This window comes from Plectropomus leopardus, chromosome 11 (genome assembly GCF_026936395.1).
Source record: "Plectropomus leopardus strain MGB_pleo_1.0 chromosome 11, ASM2693639v1, whole genome shotgun sequence".
Taxonomy (NCBI): domain Eukaryota; kingdom Metazoa; phylum Chordata; class Actinopteri; order Perciformes; family Serranidae; genus Plectropomus; species Plectropomus leopardus.
Window position 1 is genome coordinate 30,087,308 of NC_142186.1, and position 18,876 is coordinate 30,106,183.

Here is an 18,876-nt window from a genome sequence, read left to right on the forward strand (position 1 = left end):
AAGGCAAAAATGCCAAAAAAATAATCAACCAATAAAAAAACCAAGCAAAAAACACCTTGAAACGGTGATGATTGTGTAGATCTTCTGTGTTTTCACAGACATGGATGTAAACTGTAAGTGCAACATGAATGGTGTGCGGAGGCATTCGTACATCCGTGTGGCGATATATCTAGTTATTTGAGGAGTTTTTTTCGTCTCTGTGGACTTGGTTGCATTTCTTTTGTTTTTCTCTGTAATCTCAGCCTCCCTCTGTCTCGGTTCAGCTGACTCTCTAACCTCCCCCTCTCTCACCCCCCTCTCCCTGTCCGTCTCCCTCTGTCCTTCCCTTTCATCTCGCAGACGCTGGACGATCTGGAGCAGAGGACGAAGGAGGCAGGCATCGAGATCAGCGTCCGCCAGAGTTTCCTCACCGACCCGGCTGTCGCTGTCAAGAACCTCAAGGTGCTTTGATTAAAAATTCACCTCAGCTGCTGGTAGCCCCCCCACCCCCAACCCCCTTCTCCTTCCTCCTCTGGCTCACAGCTGCACACGATACCATTAGCATAGAGGCGATTTGATAGAGGAAATTAATGCACCATGCTAATTAGCAACTCCTGAACAGCAGTACGTGTCGTCCTGCAAAGCAGGAGGAACTTTGGCACGCTGCGCCGCCACATCAAGCTGTGCTTTAGTGAAGCTACAGTATATTGTTGCTTCTGATGTAACTAAGCAATGTTTTGTTTTATGTTTCGGTACAGCGCCAGGATGCAAGGATCATTGTGGGGCTCTTTTATGAGACCGAAGCCAGGAAGGTGTTTTGTGAGGTTAGTACCTTTTCTCGCTCCATTGATCCCAATAGACTGATTGATAGATTGTTCACCAACACAGACACTTCTTCCACAGCCACCATGTCAGCCTCACAAAACTCCTTTTGGCCCAGTAGTGCCCCCTGCAACACCAGCTGCCCCTACCCCAGATATCACCTCAGACACACCTCAGCCTACTGTTCTTAGCTCTAGTGCCCCCTGCTGTCTTCTTTCTGTTCAATCATCCACTAAACCCATCCAAACTGTCATTAGAAAGAGATCTCGCAGGAAAACCCACAAAGTGGTGCAAATTGTCTGATTCAGTGCCGCTACAGTCAGCTATGGAGTGCACTGATAGACCATCATCGATTCGGATCGCCCTGCTCAATGCCCGTTCTATAAGGAACAAATCCTTCGTTTTGAACAATCTTTTTATGGAGAAATTTTTAGACTTCATGTTCCTGACTGAGACATGGCAGCAAGACATGGAGTTTATTCATCTGAAAGAAATCAGCCCACCTGGTTGCTCTGTCATTGGAACCCCACGTCTTTCTGGACGTGGCGGAGGACTTGCTACCGTGTTTCAGGACAGATTTACTTGCAGACTGGTAAACTCTGACTCATTCTCTTCATTTGAGTTACAGATGATTAAGGTTGGTTACCCAAAGTTTTTCTACTGCATTTTGATTTATCGACCTCCTGGTGCTGCTGGAGCCTTTCTAACGGATTTTAATGAGTTTTTATCAGCCACTATTAAACTGGAGAATGTTTTAATATTAGGAGATTTTAACTCCATATTGATAATGTTTCCTGTAATATGGCTGCAGAACTACTCACTATTACAGAGTCTTTTAACTTTAAACAACATGTCTCTGGCCCCACACACATAAGGGGTCATATGCTGGATCTTGTTTTCTCCTTGGGTTTAAACATAGATGGCGATGTCTAGAGGATGTACATGTGAGTGACCATAGCTGTATTTATTTTAATCTATCATTTACCTGGATCCTTTGCCACCCAAACCACTGATTCAAAGGAGAATCATAAACCAGGCTGCTGCTGAAAGGTTCTCAAACTTGTTTGATGCAAACATGGCTCATAGTAGATGTCGATGTTTTGGTTTCATCTTTTAACAACCAATGTACATCTATTTTAGACAGAGTGGCACCTTTGAAACAAAAAACAGAGCCCAGCATTCAACTTACTGTCCTTGGATAAGTGAAAGTATCCGTCACTTTAGGAGATACTGTCGGAAAATAGAACGGTTATGGAAAACCACTAAACTAGAGGTTCATAGACTTCATCTTAAAGAATCGATTTTTTCCTTAAATGACATGATAAAACAGGCAAGAACACAATATTTTACAAATCTTATTGCCTCAAAAAGAGAAACTTAAAGTCTTGTTTGATACAATCAGTAATATCATCTCCTGATATTCCCCATGCACCAGTATACTCAAAGACTGAGTGCAATGAGTTTTACACTTTTTGTAAATAAGGTTGCTACCATCAGATCAGGTATTTCCCTTAAATCCTCAACATTATATCTGCAATTTGGTTACATCTGAAACTTGGTCTTTTTGCTCCTGTGACCCTACAGGACATCACCACTATACTTGGTCATATGAAACAGACTTCAAGCCCTCTTGACATCCTCCCTACTCCTTCTTTAAAAAATGTCTTTCACTCTATTGGGCCCTGTATTGTTGAAATCATTAATGTGTCTCTTCTTTCTGGCTCAGTTCCCAGCTTCTTTAAAAAGCTGTTGTTGAACCTCTGTTAAAAACCTCACTTGGATCCATCTCTGCCAACCAGCTACAGACCAATATCCAAATTACTCTTTCATGTCAAAGATCTTGGAAAAACAGTAGCAGAGCAACTTTTATATTTTTTGGAAAAAATAATGTGATGGATACTTTCCAGTCTGGGTTTCGTAAATTTCATTCTACAGAAACTGCTTTACTGAAGGTCTCTAGTGACATCTGATGGCAGCAGACACTGGAGAGTACACAGTTCTGGTTCTACTCGATCTCTCCGGGCTGCTTTTGATACTATTGATCATGGTATCATGTTAAACAGGCTAAAAGATTTGTTTGGCATTACTGGTGTTGTTTTAGAATGGTTTACATCCTATTTATCTAAGAGATCTTCAGTGTTTGCCTAAATGGAATAATGTCAGATATAGGGACCTACCCTGTGGGGTCCCCTCAGGGATCCGTTCTGGTCCGATTCTGTTTTATTATACATTTTTCCTTGGGCAAATTATAAGACGCTTTTAATGCTATATCTTATCATCTCTGATGCGGATCTACATCCAGCTATACTTGCTCTTTCAAAGCTTCTGAATTTCATAAATTATCTAGTTTAATACACTGCCTGACAGACATCAAGACATGGTTACAAAATAATTCTACAATTAAACAATGAAAAACAGAGACTTTGATTATAGCTCCAGACAGGAAATCCCAGAAATCAAAAAACACAAGCTTTTAGGGTTTTCAGATAAAATATCAGTTAGAAATTTGGGTGTCCTCTTTTGATAGATCAATGTCTTTTGAGCAACATTCTAAACAGCTGGTCAGAAACTGTTTTTACCAATTCCTCAGGAACATCTCAAAACTCAGATTACTGGTGTCAAAAGCAGAACTTGAGATGATTATGCATGCTTTTATTTCTTCACGTCTGGACTACTGTAACAGTCTTTTTATCTGTTTAAATAAGTCAGCTTTAAATCGCTCCAGACAGTGCAAAATGTCAAGTAGCCAGACTTTTAACTAGCACAAATAGAAGGTCACACATCACTCCAGTTTTAGCTTCTCTTCATTGGTTACCAGTACATTTTAGAATTCATTTTAAAATTTTAGTTTTAACTTTTAGGGCCCTACATGGTGAAGCACCACAATATATCTCTGACCTGCTGCAACCACATTCTTCATCTCGTGCTCTGAGGTCAGCAGGCCAGAATTTGTTGTTCGTCCCACGCACTCATTTTAAACTCGTGGTGATCGGGTTTTTCAGGCAGTAGCAATCCGAGACTATGGAACTCTCTGCCACTGGCTCACGTTGCACCAACTCCATTGACTCCTTTAAATGCAGCTAAAGACACTTTTATACAGACAAGCTTTTAATTAACCTCTTTATTAACTTGGTGTTTATATTGTATTTTCTTTTGCCTTATTTCAAGAACTGTGTTGTATTTTATCCTTTGTAAATCACTGTTTATTCTGTTTGTGAAGCACTGTGTTTTTACTGTAAAGCACTTTGTGATTTCTATCTATGAAAGGTGCTATATAAATAAAATTTACTTACTTACTTACTTACTTACTGAACCTGACTGGCTATTAGCAGAAATTGAGCTTTGTAATGAGCTGTTTGAATGTCTGAATGAATCTCCTTGTTTGGCAGTGATACAACATGCTCAACACATCTCTGGGAATAATTCTCCTCATGCTTATTTATCATTCTCTCCCTCCCCTCATCCACCTCTCTGTCTCTGCCTCCCTCCCTCCCTCCCCGCTGCAGGTGTTCAAGGAGAAGCTCTACGGGAAGAAGTATGTGTGGTTCCTCATCGGCTGGTACGCAGACAACTGGTTCAAGATCAAAGACCCAGCCATCAACTGTACGGTGGAGAACATGACGGAGGCCGTGGAGGGACACGTGACCACTGAGATAGTCATGCTGAATCCTGAGACGGTCCGCGGCATCTCCAACATGGTGGGAACACACAAACACTATTATCTCTCCCACTACTGTAGTAAGAATTATTGAATAGATATTAACCCTTTGAAACCTGGATCAGCATCACTTTTCTTGTGCTGCATTCAGATGCCTTTTACAAGTATTTGAACCCTTGACGTTGAGCAAATTGGTTTGAATTCTTTCGAACACATGATGAGGAAAGGGAATGAACAACATGGGAAGAAGTGTCTATTGCAATAAATTAGTAGATTTAGAAAATCTTTGTTATTATATATTTTTTATGACTATTTTTGGGCTTTTTGGCCTTAATTTGATAGAAAAGCTGTTTGTGAAAGAGGGTGAGAGAGGAGATGAGAAAGGGCCATGGGATGGAATTGACCTGCCCCATTATTTTTAAAAAGCAAGGGAAAATGTCCAGAGAGCTTATATATTTATATGTATCATAATAAGATATTTAAAATTATTTTACAGAATTATTTTCATTTTTGAGCAGTTTTTTTTTTTTTTTTTTTTTTTTTTGTTTGTTTTTTGGGTAATTTTTGGAGAATTCCTTTTGAGGTTGTGGTCGTTGCCGTCCTCCCATATTTTTGAGTCATGTTTGATGTTGATCAGTGCTGGGGAATTTAAACATCAACAGTAACAAATAATAACTCACATTTATGTTACAGAGTGAAGTGAGTGAAACGTCTTATGAGAAATACATCACAATGCAAAATACTTTAGGTCCACTGGAAATGTTTAATGAGCTTATAATGACATCAACTAGAGCGCACCTGTGCTTTGTCACACAAGCACACATGGGAAATCAAGTTCCCGGTTGTATTTCTCAAGGTATAAACTCATGGAAAACTGCACAAATACAACAAAACTAAGAATTATATTGATAAATACTAACAGAAAACAGTCAGGAAATTTAAATAATTACATTGGAGCAAAGAGAATGTTGCACAAACATCTGCAAATCATCATGAAGTGCATTACCCACAACGCTCAAACACAACAGTAAACTCCATTAAAGTATTTTAATGGAATAATTCTTGCATACTAAAAAAATAAACACTTTGGTTTACACCAATTATCACCTGTTTTTTTATGTCTCCGCGCATCCAAAAGGTGACAAGAAAAGTGGGGATAAAGTGTAACTGTGATGCCGATTATGTACCAGAGTCTCTCAAATTAAAAACCTGAAACAATAGTGTGTTAGCACCTGCAAGTATGGCTGCACACTCCTAATCTTGTTTCAGTTGGTAACTTTTATAAAATTAACTTTTTGTCATATTTGCTGAATTGTCACTATATTCTGAAAGAAGTACATGAGATGGATGATCTATGAAAATATCATGTTCATCCTCTTCGTACTGCTTCTAAAAGCAATTGCTTGAATGGGCTGCAGCTCACCAAAAACAACCGTCAGCCGCCAGCTGTCAATCACTTCTTGTGGACTGCGGACAAACTGTCAAATTAGGCAGCGCTGATCAAATATGAATCAAGATTCTGTTACTGCATTGCCAATTTCTCACCTTGGATGTTTTCAGAAACGTATTATAGTGTACTGTTTAGCTGTAAAATGAGAGTGTTTATGATCGGGCCTGTGGGCAGTGTTTTGTGTGTTGGCTCGGATGTTTTCACCATGGTGACCGGGTCACAAACATACTCACTTTACAGCTAAACAGTACACTAAAATAAGTTTCTGATAACATCTGTGGCGAGAAATAGGCAACACAGTAGCAGAACCATACTGCAGATCACGAGCAGTGATTTACATGACTGGCAGCTGCATTTAAGAAGTATTTCACTGCTAGAAAGATGGCCTTTTAAAAAAACTAGTGTAACTGCAGTAGAAAGATGCAAATACTTTTGAAACTGGTGCTACATGACCGCAGAAAACAGAGAAAAAAGACGATTTTGCTCATGAGGGTAAAAACCTACAACTACCAGAATGCACTGCACGGCGCCAGACCAATAAATTCTCAAGCTGGTGGGTGACATCATGTAAACTCGTATGTGTGAAACAATGGCGGTCGGCTGGCAAGTAACGATCTTGTATTACAATAAAACAAAAAGCTAAAACATCTCTCCAGAAACATTTCCAGACTTTTTTCCTAAAACAAAAATAAAAGCCTCTTCTCACCAGTGCAATGCGAAAATGAAGGAAAGTGCAGGAATATATCTAATTTTCCGCTTGAGAACTATGTACACCAGGTCAGGTCCAAATTATCTGAGTTGCCTTGTTCCATTTTTGTCAAAAAATAACACCTATTTCTCTCCACACAACTGTCCAGACGGAAATTTGTTGTGACAGAAAGGGGCTAACATTAACTACACAACACGTAAACTATTCAGATCCAAATAATAAACCCTAATTTTTTTTGCTATTTGTTAAAAAAGTTATTGCACTGCAGTTTTCAGTTATTGCTTGTCAGTCAGTCCAAAGCTTTGAAGTCTTCCGTCTTAAATTTTCTGGTACTGTAGTTTGACTGCTTTTATCTTTTCATTAATTGCCATGAACTCTTTGTAACCATTTGGCTTTTTTTTTATCCATAACAAACATATTCTCTCGTCAATGTAAAAAAGATCGACTCCCATGAGAGTTTTTTTTCCAGGAAAAAGTGTTTAGAGCAATAATGTCAGTGAACTGTGTATGACCCGAATCAATATTATATTTCATAAATGGCTGATAGAGAGTAGAGAAGTAGATGCTTAATACTGTCACACTCTTTCTGAACGTCCTCTTTTGTTATTTTGCCTCTAAGGTATCAGTCGCTCTCTGCTTCTCTTTCGCCTGTCGCTCTCCTCTTTTTACCTTCTCTAATCCGCTTAAACTGTCTCTTCCTCTCTCCTATTGTTCGACCCTCTCTGGCTCTGCTGGTCTATGCTGGATCATCCTTTCATTCTTCTTGTTTACCCACCGTTCCCTTCTTCTTATCATTTCCTCATCCCCACCTTTTCCACCATCCACCCACCCATCTCCCCCCTCGGCCCCTCCTTTCCTCCTCTCACACTTCATCAGCAGCTGTTGTTTATATTCATAAAGCACCTGCTGCTACCTGCTGATTTAGCTGTTGACGTGCTGCTCGATGGGTGATAAGAATTACAGCCCGAACTCATAGTCAATCTATTCAAATTCAATTTCCAAGTTTGAAATTGGCATATTTCTCCGAGATAGAGCATTCAGATGAAGCCAGTGTGCCAGTACTGCAGGGTCTGCAATAGCACATTGTCAGCTAGTTTTCAGTAGGTAGTGGCATATTTAAATGCCAAATGCCAAGGTGGAATTTAAATGAGATGAATTTGACACAACTGAATTTGGGGGGGTGTGTGGGCCCTAATTGGCCTCAGAGGATCCACAGGGACGCCTTGATGATTGGTAGCAATTATTTTTCCGTCACACATGTAGCTATCCCTGCTCTCAGAGAGAGATAATGTTTATTGGTGTTTAATCACAAAAACAGCTTAATTGTGCACTTGTGAGAGAAAAAGGAATCGGTTAGGATAAAGAAAATCACTTTTTCGATTTTCAGAATTAGTCATGTTAGCTCTGGTGCCACATGTCACATCCACTTATTCTTTCATGAGTGAATGTCTTTTTTTCCAGCTACACCCACATGTGAATGTTTTATACTTGTTTTTATTGTCAGTTAAAAACAGGACAATAATAATCAGAGCTAAGATAGAAAAAATACTTCTCTTGCGTTTAACTGCAGCATATTTAAAGGAAAATAGTGCTGCAGTAATTAGTCCTAAGTCACGGAAATGAGTTACCATTTCTGCATTTTCATGGAGTTGAAGTCAATAGATTTTTATGCCTCCACATCAGCTATAGCCAAGGTTGGGGGCATTATGTTTTTAAGATGTCTGCTCGTCCGTGTTTTTGTCTCATTCTTGTGAGGACCATATATCAAAAAGGCCTAGAGGGAATTGCTTCAAATCTGTACAAACGTCCTGCAATAATCCAAAATGCAACGGAAAAATCCCATAGGCTTTTTGACGAGGGAACCAGGGCAATGTTTACTTACATGTCATACAAAAAATGTCATCCCTGCAGCACGCTGTAGTTCTCTAATAGTAGAAATATAAAAATGCACCTAATATTATCCTTGTTTGAAACATTTTATTACTTCAGAGGGACTCCTCTTTGACTTCCTTTTCGTCCCTTTTCCATCAGACATCGCAGGAGTTTATCGCCGCTCTGATGTCGCGTCTGGGCGGAATGAACCCTGAAGAGACCGGCGGGTTTCAGGAGGCCCCTCTAGCCTACGATGCAGTGTGGGCTCTGGCCCTCGCCCTCAACAAGACCGTGGCACCGCTGAAGGCTAAGGGCCGACGACTTGAGGATTTTAACTACAACAACCATGACATCACCTCTGAGATCTACAGGGCGCTCAACACGAGCTCCTTTGAAGGTGTTTCGGTAAGTTATGAGAAAAAAAGATGGGAAAGAAGTGCAGATAGCAACAGCCAATGCTCTACTTTTAGTACCCCAAGGTTATGTGAATATGCAGTGATTTATGCTGGTATTTTTGTGACTGCTGTGCCTTTTAACCTGTATGATCCCAGTTACTACTTTTCATGGTAATCAAACTGTGCAGACACAGTCTTTACAAATCTTTGCAAAGGCCGACGGTGTAGATTGCATTTATTTGTGTTAAGAGAAGCAACAAATAAAAAATTGTGTTTAATATCTCAAAGTCAGCGATGTCTAATAGAAGTGCACGCTGTTAATAAATAACATCTTTATTTTTAATGGAGATCATAACAGCAGATTTGATATTCCACTACGTTCCTGCATATTATCTTTTATCCTGTGCTTGTGTTTGTGTGATACCATCGTCACCCCTGCTACTGCTGTGTTTTTAGAATCAGCTAGTGGCACAAATTCTAACCAGCTACATTCTTTATTGAAAGATTGCATTAGAGATTCATTACAAACAAACAAAACAACCTGACCTGCAAACAGAGAGTAAAAATACTCCTTGTCGATAGAAATAAGCAACCGAGTGTCCACTATTTCCACAAGGAAAATAAGAATTGAATTTACTATAATAAAGCAACTGTTCACTTACACTCCCTCGACACCTTGTTAGGCACACCCGAAAAATCTATTGCAATCCAGCACAGCAGCTCTGCCACATATTACACCTCTCTGGAGCTTATCATGGTCAGTTCTTGTTTAAACTTTAGTTGTTAATTCAACTTAATGTTTATACTGAGGTTGTAGTTTGCAGTGGTGTTTTGATATTCTTTCCCCCCTCGTGTTGGTAAACTTGGGCATACAAAGTATTAGAAACATCCTTCAGTTCAGCACCACTGCAAACTACAGCCCCAATATTATGCATATAGTTAAAGGGAAGCTTTGGTATTTCTGAAACTGGAGCTTATTTATTTATGTTGTTGTTAATATGACTAATAGGAACAACGATTTGAGTGCGCCAGGCTCTGATGCAAATTTTACATAGTGGCCAAAAGTGGAATTACACCGTTTGGGTCCGTCACATGATGCCCACTGGTCCAGAAAGACTTTTCCCCATTGACTTACATCGGGAAAGAGATGTCTGTAAATCAGTAAATAATTTTTTATGAACTTCAAAACACCCACACAACAACTCCCTTCACTATCTAGATTTAAGCCATCCAGTTCAGAAATATTTGGAACGTCTTAAAGAGCTGCAAGATTACATTTTTAGACTGTCATCCAATCTAGCAAGGTGCTTAAACCAGAAGTCAGTCACTCCACTGGCATAAGTTACCCGCTCAGGCACACTTGGCAGTGCTCTGCCACACTCGGCCGCACTCGGCTGCACTCGGCCGCACTAGGACGCGCTTGGCTACCATAAGTCTCTGGTGCGTAAGCCTCATGAGCCAGTAGATCTGGGTATTCTACACTGATTCTAAACCCAGAAAAATAGCTTTTTTGGGACCTAACTCTTGGCAAAACAGCAAATATGTGTGTTTATTAAAATGCCAAATTCTTCCTTTAATCATTTGCATTAAGAAAACACCTCCTCCTGTCTGTGTCTCAGGGCCAAGTGGTGTTTGACGCCCAGGGTTCCAGGATGGCAATGACGCTTATCGAGCAACTGCAAGGTAAAACACTCCCACACTGTCCTCCCACAGATGTTGTATTGCAGTAAACAGTAAATGTCACTTATTCATAAAAAAAAAAATCACAGCTGACTGCATTCTTCATGTATCGATTGTTGCTCTCATCTCATTTCAAAGCAAAGCCTCTCTTTTTGGGGGAGCGCCACAGCGATTGGTCTCAATATCCCATAATTGCACGTGCGAACAGGCTTGATGCAGAAATGTGTTGACTCAAGGCTTCGCTCTAATTGGGCACAAGCCTTCGTTTTAAGCCGTTTCTAGAAATGGCATCCTATTTGTCACCAGTGACTTAATGAGTTTCCCCGCACAGGATAAGGTTGAGGATTATTTTCTACCTCTGTTCCCCTCGGCGTCCTAAAGGATGGGAATTTATAATCCTGCCCCTTTCTGTCTCATATTTCCTGTTGTGGTGTCGAGGTAATTTGACATCCACAATGAGACGACCTGACTCGCATCCCTGAATCACTGTGGGGCCTCATCAGTATTCCTGGTCAAGACTGCCACATAAGCTCCTTTTTTTCCTCTCCTTCCTTTTCTCCTCCTTCTCCTCTTAGTACTTCTTTGTTTGTCCTTCTTAATTCACCTCTTCATCCCTCATTTTTTTTATCTCTTCATTGTGTCTTCTCTGTGCCCACGCATACCATTAATATAAAGCCACAGGAAGGACAGAAAAATAGCTAAATGGCGGTTTTATGAATTGAAATCAGTTCTGTCAAGTTGTGTTTTATTGTTTGAAATCATGATCCCCCACAGAACACCAGGGGAGGAAATGAATTACACAAGAAATACTAATTAAGCTTTCTTCCCCTCTGACTTTTGTGCTTTTATTTCGCTCTCTCACTCCATTTTCTGTCTTTTCTTTTCTCTCCCAATCATCTAGGAGGCAGTTACAAGAAGATCGGTTACTATGACAGCTCTCAGAAGAACCTCTCCTGGTTTGGCAACGATGTTTGGATAGGTAAGATGAAGTTCACAGTACTGTCGTCACGCAGCTTCCTGTGTCTGTGTTTGCATCCTGTCTGTCACGCTGTGAGTCAACGGGGTCACATTTTTTTGTGCTTTGACACTAGACCTCCTCGGCGTGGCTTAATTTAGACTATCTTGCTGTGTAAATGACATATAATCAGGCTGGATTTTCTGTAACCACTAGTTTGGGTGAAGCTAGTTATTTGGTTGCTGACGCTTGCCCAAAATGAGCCGCCTGCACAGTCACTGTCCAGCATGTGTTAAAATGTTGGCGCAGCAGATGCACAGTAATCAAACTGGGCAGCAGCTTCGGTTTGACTGGCTAACCCCGGAGTTTTTAAAGTCCAGCACCGTGGGTTCACCATCAGACAAAATCAAGACTAGTACACCTCCCCAATACAGCATCTTTGGGCTTTTTTATTAGCCTAGGTTTGTTTAAATTTTGGCAAACTGACACTTAAAGTATGCAGAATTAGTAATTAGTACTTCCTGTTTGCAATTTACAAGTGGATGTACAGACGATTATCACTGGATTACTTGTATTTTTGTTTTGATTTCTTAGCAGATTTACAGATGTTTCTTGACAGTGGGACATGGTATATAATGCGTGTGTGTTTAGACCATAGACTGTATAAATAATGGCCGTAGCTACCATGATGCTATTGGTTTGTGGATTTTTGAAGCCTGAAGTTCGGCATGGTGGACATCATATCTTGGTTTTTTTGGAGCCAAAAGTGACATAAAAAAACCCACTAACATCTGGCTTTTGTATGTAACAGGAAGGAAACATTTGGCAGTTACACCTGGGTCAAATGACTCTACAGTTGTCATGGGTATTTATCAGCTTCAGCTTTGATCAGCATTGATTTTCAGCATGAAATTCAACATCTGGGTGAACAAGCTCATTTGTGCCTTTTTATCGGCGAAGGCATACTGGTCTGCTGCAGAGGCGTATACACAGCTCTGGTCCACTGGCAGTGGGAAAGGAGTTGATAGCCTATTTTAAGAGAATATTCCCATGTTTTAAAACTTGCATACACATGCTAATTTGGGTGGAAAAGGGGGTAGATGAGAGGTTGGAGTTGTGGAGGAGCGAGGGTGGATCTGACTGTAGCAATTACTTGACAGTCTGCCACTCAAGGGGCCTCGCTCTTAAATATGCATAACTTTAAGCCTTAATTAATTGTAATTATTAAAAAAAAACACTACATGATGATAAAATAAATAGCTTTGGATTTTTTTATTCCCTATTTTCTGTAATTCTATCCAAAAATCGATTGAGAAAATAATGAACAGGTTAAGTGATAGTTAAAATAATCCATCATTGCATCTCTAGTGATGATATCAGTAAATATCCAGTACTGTTTGAATGTTTAGGAAGGAGCATAACATAAAGTAAAATAACTTTAAATATAACTAAATAAATAAGCGGTGCATTTAACAGAGTGACTCATCAGAGGTTTAGTCGCAGAAGCAAAGGAGGAGGAGTGACGTGGTGCGCCAAGCATCAACGTAAATCACCAAGCCTGCTATCCACTGTTGGGTTTGCTGTGGTGAAGTGAACCAAACCTGCAATTTGATCTAGGAGGAGAGCCGAGGTGTGTTGAAGGTCTTTCAAGAGAGCTTGATCCCTGTTGCTGTCACTTAACTACACCGAGCTGGCTAAGCAAAAGGCCATGACTGTCATGGATGTGCCGTATGCTCTGAAGAAGCAGGGCTCTGTGCAGCTTTGGTAGATAAATGGATCTGTGATTAAAATCCTCAAATTGAGTCTGCATATTACACATTTCTGTTTAAGTTGTCTTGGCAACATATTTTACAGACAATATTAGGCTGCTTAATATGCTATCAGTGAATTTCTATATTTATTTGGCATATTTCATACCAGAACTTTTGGCCGTTGGTATTTTTATTTTGGTGTAGTTTATGTCTTGTATTGCTTTGTCTGTATGTGGGCTGTAGATGCTGTGGTGTGTGGCATTGGCTTATACTCCATACTTGTCCCTGTAGAAACAAACGTTAAATAAAAACATAAACAAGTGTGAGTTTTGAAGCAAATTGCAGCAATCATGGGCTAAGGGTTTTAAAGTACTATAATTGCCTCATAGTCTCTGCTGCAGATCCAACTGCTGACCGAGTTGGTAAATGGGAAAAATCAACTGGCCAAATACAAAAACTGCCCATTGTTTTAGGAACACCGACATGCACCTGTCTCTTTCCACTTTGTCCCACATCTCTCCCTCCCACCTCGAGCTTCACAACCAAACTTTGTTTTCTTGTCATTCTGCTAAATGAAGAAGCTCAAGCTCACGCCACACAAACCAGAACCTTCTCTCCAACTACGGCCCCCTGTATTCTAGTTTGCTGTGAAAACCTATTACTGCTGATTTTCCTCAGACACCAACACCAATTCTGTGGTTGTTTACTGGCCCGTCCCTCCCTGGAGAGGTGACATACTTGTGCCTGGACAGAGTGTGCCACTAATCAATCCTGCACGCCTCGGCGGTCCGTAGAGAGCCGCCTTTTTTTAGGCTTTTAAGGAAACGATCAGTTGCCAAGGCTTAACTGAACCCAGAAGAGGTAGTGATTCCAGGTCAGCATCAGTGGCGAGGGACGGGTGACCTGCATGCATGTAGGCAACATGTCCTTCACCAGGCCAGCTGCCAGCTCTTTAGTTTGGCTTGTTGCAATGTGACAGTTAGCCCAGTTAAAACACGCTAGTTTGACTCGCTCTCCAGCTCAGAGGTGAGTTTTGTTGACTTTATTTGCGCCTCACTTCATCTATTGGTGCTTCATTTTTCACTTTTTATCAAATAAAGACACATCCATCTGACATCTACTTGTTGAGAGGAAATGAGTAATTTCCTGCTCAGTGGAGCTGACTCAGTTCGGGGAAGTTTTTTTTTTTTTTTTAGACAGAGGGGGGCGCGCTTCATTTCCTCCACGCTGACAGGGTGGAGCACACATGGGGGTTCTCAACTCAAACCCTCCGCTTGTTTTCCTGTGTGTTTACCAGGCGCCTCCCTGCCTCACTTTCTCGCTCTCTTCACGGTCGCCCTAACAACCACTTCAGCTCGGCTCTTCTTCTAATCGCTGTGGCAACTGTATAGAGCTGCGTCTCCATGGCAACACCCTGTCCTGATTCCTTGATCAAGGACGTAGGAGGGTTTAAATGGTGCAAACACATTGACTGAATGGACAACACACACATGCACACACACGCACATGCACGCACGCACACGCACACACATGCACAGACATGCACAGGCTGCAATAATTACTACGATTCCATGCTTCATTCACATGCTTTAGTATTCTGTTTTATGCATGGCGAAATAGTAATAGTCATACATTTAATATGTGCAGCACCTTTCATACATAGCCCAAAGTGCTTTATGTTAAATAAAAAACATTTAAACAAATGAATTAAAAGGTGACAAACAGGACATTAAAATATAATAAAACATGAAAGAGTGATAAGAATAGAATTCATTAATTAGGATGAAATGAAATGAAAATTAAAGTCATATTCAATAAAAAGAAATAGACTCAAAGCAAAATTAAAAACGTGAGATGTTTCATGAAAGAGTTCTTCACTGTTTCAGCATTGCACATCAATAACATTGTTTGACTCACAAGTAAAAGACTTTTAAAAAGATTTAAATCAAAGCAGCAAAATCAAAAATGTTACCTTTTTCTTTCCATAAATTATTTTTCTTAGTCAAAACTTGATGCCTACATTACCCACAATGCAACTTTACTGCTAGCACTTTGGTTAGGGCTTCAAGCAGTTTTAGCTTGTATTTATTTACTTAACATTTATTTGTAAAGGGACAAGTATGTAGCATAGGCATGTCCAAAGTCTGGCCCAGGGGCCAATCGTGGCCTTTGGACCAATTCAAAACAGCCCCCCGCTTGTTGTTTAAAATATACTGTATGTGGCCCCACACGTCTGATTTTTCTGTCAAACTCATGATGGCAGGATATAACACAGTTTGTAGACATGTACAAAGTAGGAGATATGCAGGCGAAACTGATTTCTTTTCATGAGCAGACAACAAGTGAGCAAATGAACAGTATATTAACAGCGGACATTACCTGTTAGGTAGCAGACATGGCCTCAGCAAAGTAGCGGTGTAGGAAAATATTGATATACTTGAGTATCGCAATTTTCTGTTTTGTAATACAGTGTGTTATAAAAATCAATACAGTTTAAACCCCTGACTCCTAGATCGCAGTGCTGTGATCAATCATATGACTCTGACATACCAACATAACAACATATTTCTTACAGGGTTTGTGATAAATACAGATCCTACTCTTCTGATTTTATTGATAAAATAGACTTATCAAATTTTATGCATATGTTAGAGTGGTCTTTATAACAGTTTTCCTTAACATTAAATTTAAAAAATACTAGAATATATTGCCTTGCTTACAGTATTGCAATATATCCCGATATAATGAATTGTGACCTTGGTTCAGTCAGACAACTCACATTTGAAATATTTATTAGAGCAGCAAAACATGGTTAGAATTTGGCGTCTAGGCTTTGAAATCATCGCTCCCTTCAGATATTTTTACATAGAGATATTGGGGAGTGATGAGCAAAACATCTTGAACCCCCGCGTCGGAGCCCACAAGGGGATGCTGGGTTGGCGGCCGGGCTGAAAGATCATGCAGTACTACGCAGGGCAGCGGTGACATGACAGGCAGAGGGAGAGTGAGGGATTTTTGCAGTTTAAATAGACCGCCATATTGACAGGGTGCATTTGGTAAATGACAGCAGAGCATGAGGCGTGTCGTGTATTTCGGTGCAGCTCGAGTTTTGTGCCTGAACTAGCTTGCAGGCATCTGTGGTAAGTATTGTATTGCCAGATTCTTGCCGATACAGAGCCTTACAGCAGTGTCTCTACTTGTGGAACAGGCAGCTGAGCTTTAAGACACCGTGACACATAGGGGTTTAGGAAGAAGTTACAGGTTTGTAAAAAGCCGGTGGCCAGCAATGGCAAAGAGAGACCATGGGGGAAAAACGGCATGTTTTTTTGGTGAATTAAGGATTCATTTTGACCAAACCTGAGCTGCTGATTCTTGGAACGGTGGACTTACTAGATTACTAGCAAGAGTAACCAAGACGGTTTGCCACGTATACCCTGGTGACATTTTAGGAATGTATGAAGATATGAAATATTACATACCGAGCCACATGCCCAAGCCTAACCTTCTGGCCTTTTACTGTGTACTCACCTTAAGCTTATGGGAAATGGTGTTTCATACAGACAGCAGAAAAATATTATATTACATAAATATTGACATGAAATCATTTTTCAAAACGCATAAAGCAAGCCACATGACAGACTGTTGAGAAAGGTTTTGTGTGAAGGGCTTTACTTTTAGTTATATTAATTGTGTGTGTGTTACAAATGTCAACATTTTAATATTTATTCTCACTTCTTACTTTTGTTAAAACTCTGGCAGCATATGTCAAACTTAGTCCTACCTTTTTTAAAACATATATGTGATGAGTCTGGGTCACTGCACATTCGTGCCACTGTTCAACATGTCAGCTTGTGTTGTGTACTCAAGTGCTCTCATGTAGTTTGTATAGTATATGCTGTAAATTGCACAGATAGACAAACACTTAATTCCCAAAACATTCTCGTAAACCACAAAACACGTTTTCTTTTACGCCACATGAACAATGTGGAAAGCTTAAATTGTAGAGCGTCCAGGGCAGCTATAGGTCTATAGGTATAGCTGTAGGTAAGCTTTTAATTCAGTCCTCCAGAAAGCCCTTAAAAATACAAAATGTTCTTTATTTTAATTCACAAAACATCTTAGATATTTTTGTTTTGCCTATTGCAGGCTCCCGGGAGACGTGTTACACCTACAAGCTAAAAGTGTGATTGTTGCTACAGTGGCTTGTGCACAGAGGAACCTGTTCAATCTTTTTGGCATTTTAGTCATCACCATCAGACCTGCAGCCAACAATGTCACTGCTGTTAGCCACAATAACAAAGACGCTATTGTTTTATTATGTGCCAGTGTTAATTTTAGGGAAAACTTTGATGAATTCATGCAATTGATGATGATTCAGCTTGCATTAATTTAATTAATTACATCATTAGGAATTACTGTTGTTTGTTTTTTTTGTTTTAATATTGTATTTTAAAACAAAGAGAGACTGCACTAATACAGCATTATATTCTTTAAAGATGCCCAGTAGCTAAATGATAACATCCCTGTGGTGGTGTCAGTGATGTACCGACAGTATATACTTGAGATACAGTTGCCAAATTTTCAGAAAGGTGTTGCATCCGTCTCTGAGGCAATATGTGATCTTTTCAAAAGTAATTACTGTTTATTTCCAAAGACCATTTATCAATGAGAGGATGTGAATCACACTTATATGTCACTGCTATGCATGTCCAGTCTGCAAAAAGTGATTTTCATGAGTTTAATTTAAGAATTAGTTGAAGATCTGCTGACACTTTTCCTAAGTAAGCAAAGCTCGGGAGGGTAGAAATTACTGACTATGCTTTCATGTCAATAATTCAGAATATTGTCATATTCAGTCGAATATTAGTGTGCATGCTGGGTAGTACTGGAAAAAAAAATATAACATTAAATTATTATTTGCTGTATTGTCCCCACTGATTTTCCATCATGCTTGCTTAAGCCAGTGTTATAGTGAAACTACTATTGAATTCCATTCAGTGTGGTATTAAGAAGGTCTTCTAAAGCATTAAATAAAACTCGGTGAATCTTGCAGAAACCCTTTATGTATCGTCACTCCTCAGTCAGATGACACCACACACACCTCGGCTGTGTGGCGGCGGTGACAAGCATCCAAACAGAGAGCATGATGGGCGTGTTGACACCCTGCGACCCTCGAGGGGGTGACACCCTGACACTTTCCTCTGACATCTGACACATCAGCTTCACGCAGTGCTGACACTTCTGCTCTGCTTCCCCTCTGACACACACACACACACACACACACACACACACACACACTGTCACCCTCTGTTCCTCTCACACACAAACACACACACTAATCACACTTAACATAGACACATAAATGCTCCCCTGCACTCGTATGCACCCCTCTGTGCATTCATGCTTTCTGTATCAGTGCTCATCATGCATATTGTACTATATATATATACAGTCTTTACTGACATACTCAGGAGCACACACACACACACACACACGCAGATACACAAATCTGCAAGCAGTCCCAGATATAGACAGACAGATAGTCAGAGGCTGTTGAGGGTAAAACAAGGCTCCCTGTCCATCTGCCCCTCTTTGAACCGTCCTC

At 40.2% G+C, this 18,876-nt stretch overlaps 1 protein-coding gene across 3 annotated transcripts in view; it reads left to right on the forward strand.

Moving 5' to 3' along the window:
• Positions 1-18,876, forward strand: part of gabbr1a (gamma-aminobutyric acid (GABA) B receptor, 1a) — a 100,605-nt gene that overhangs the window by 53,639 nt on the left and 28,090 nt on the right. For all 3 annotated transcript variants that reach the window (XM_088084584.1, XM_042490951.2, XM_042490952.2), the window contains 6 exons: positions 340-441; positions 738-803; positions 4,308-4,499; positions 8,650-8,895; positions 10,505-10,568; positions 11,467-11,544. In XM_088084584.1, coding sequence (XP_087940710.1) covers positions 340-441; positions 738-803; positions 4,308-4,499; positions 8,650-8,895; positions 10,505-10,568; positions 11,467-11,544 — 748 coding nt within the window. The remainder of the gene's footprint in view (positions 1-339; positions 442-737; positions 804-4,307; positions 4,500-8,649; positions 8,896-10,504; positions 10,569-11,466; positions 11,545-18,876) is intronic.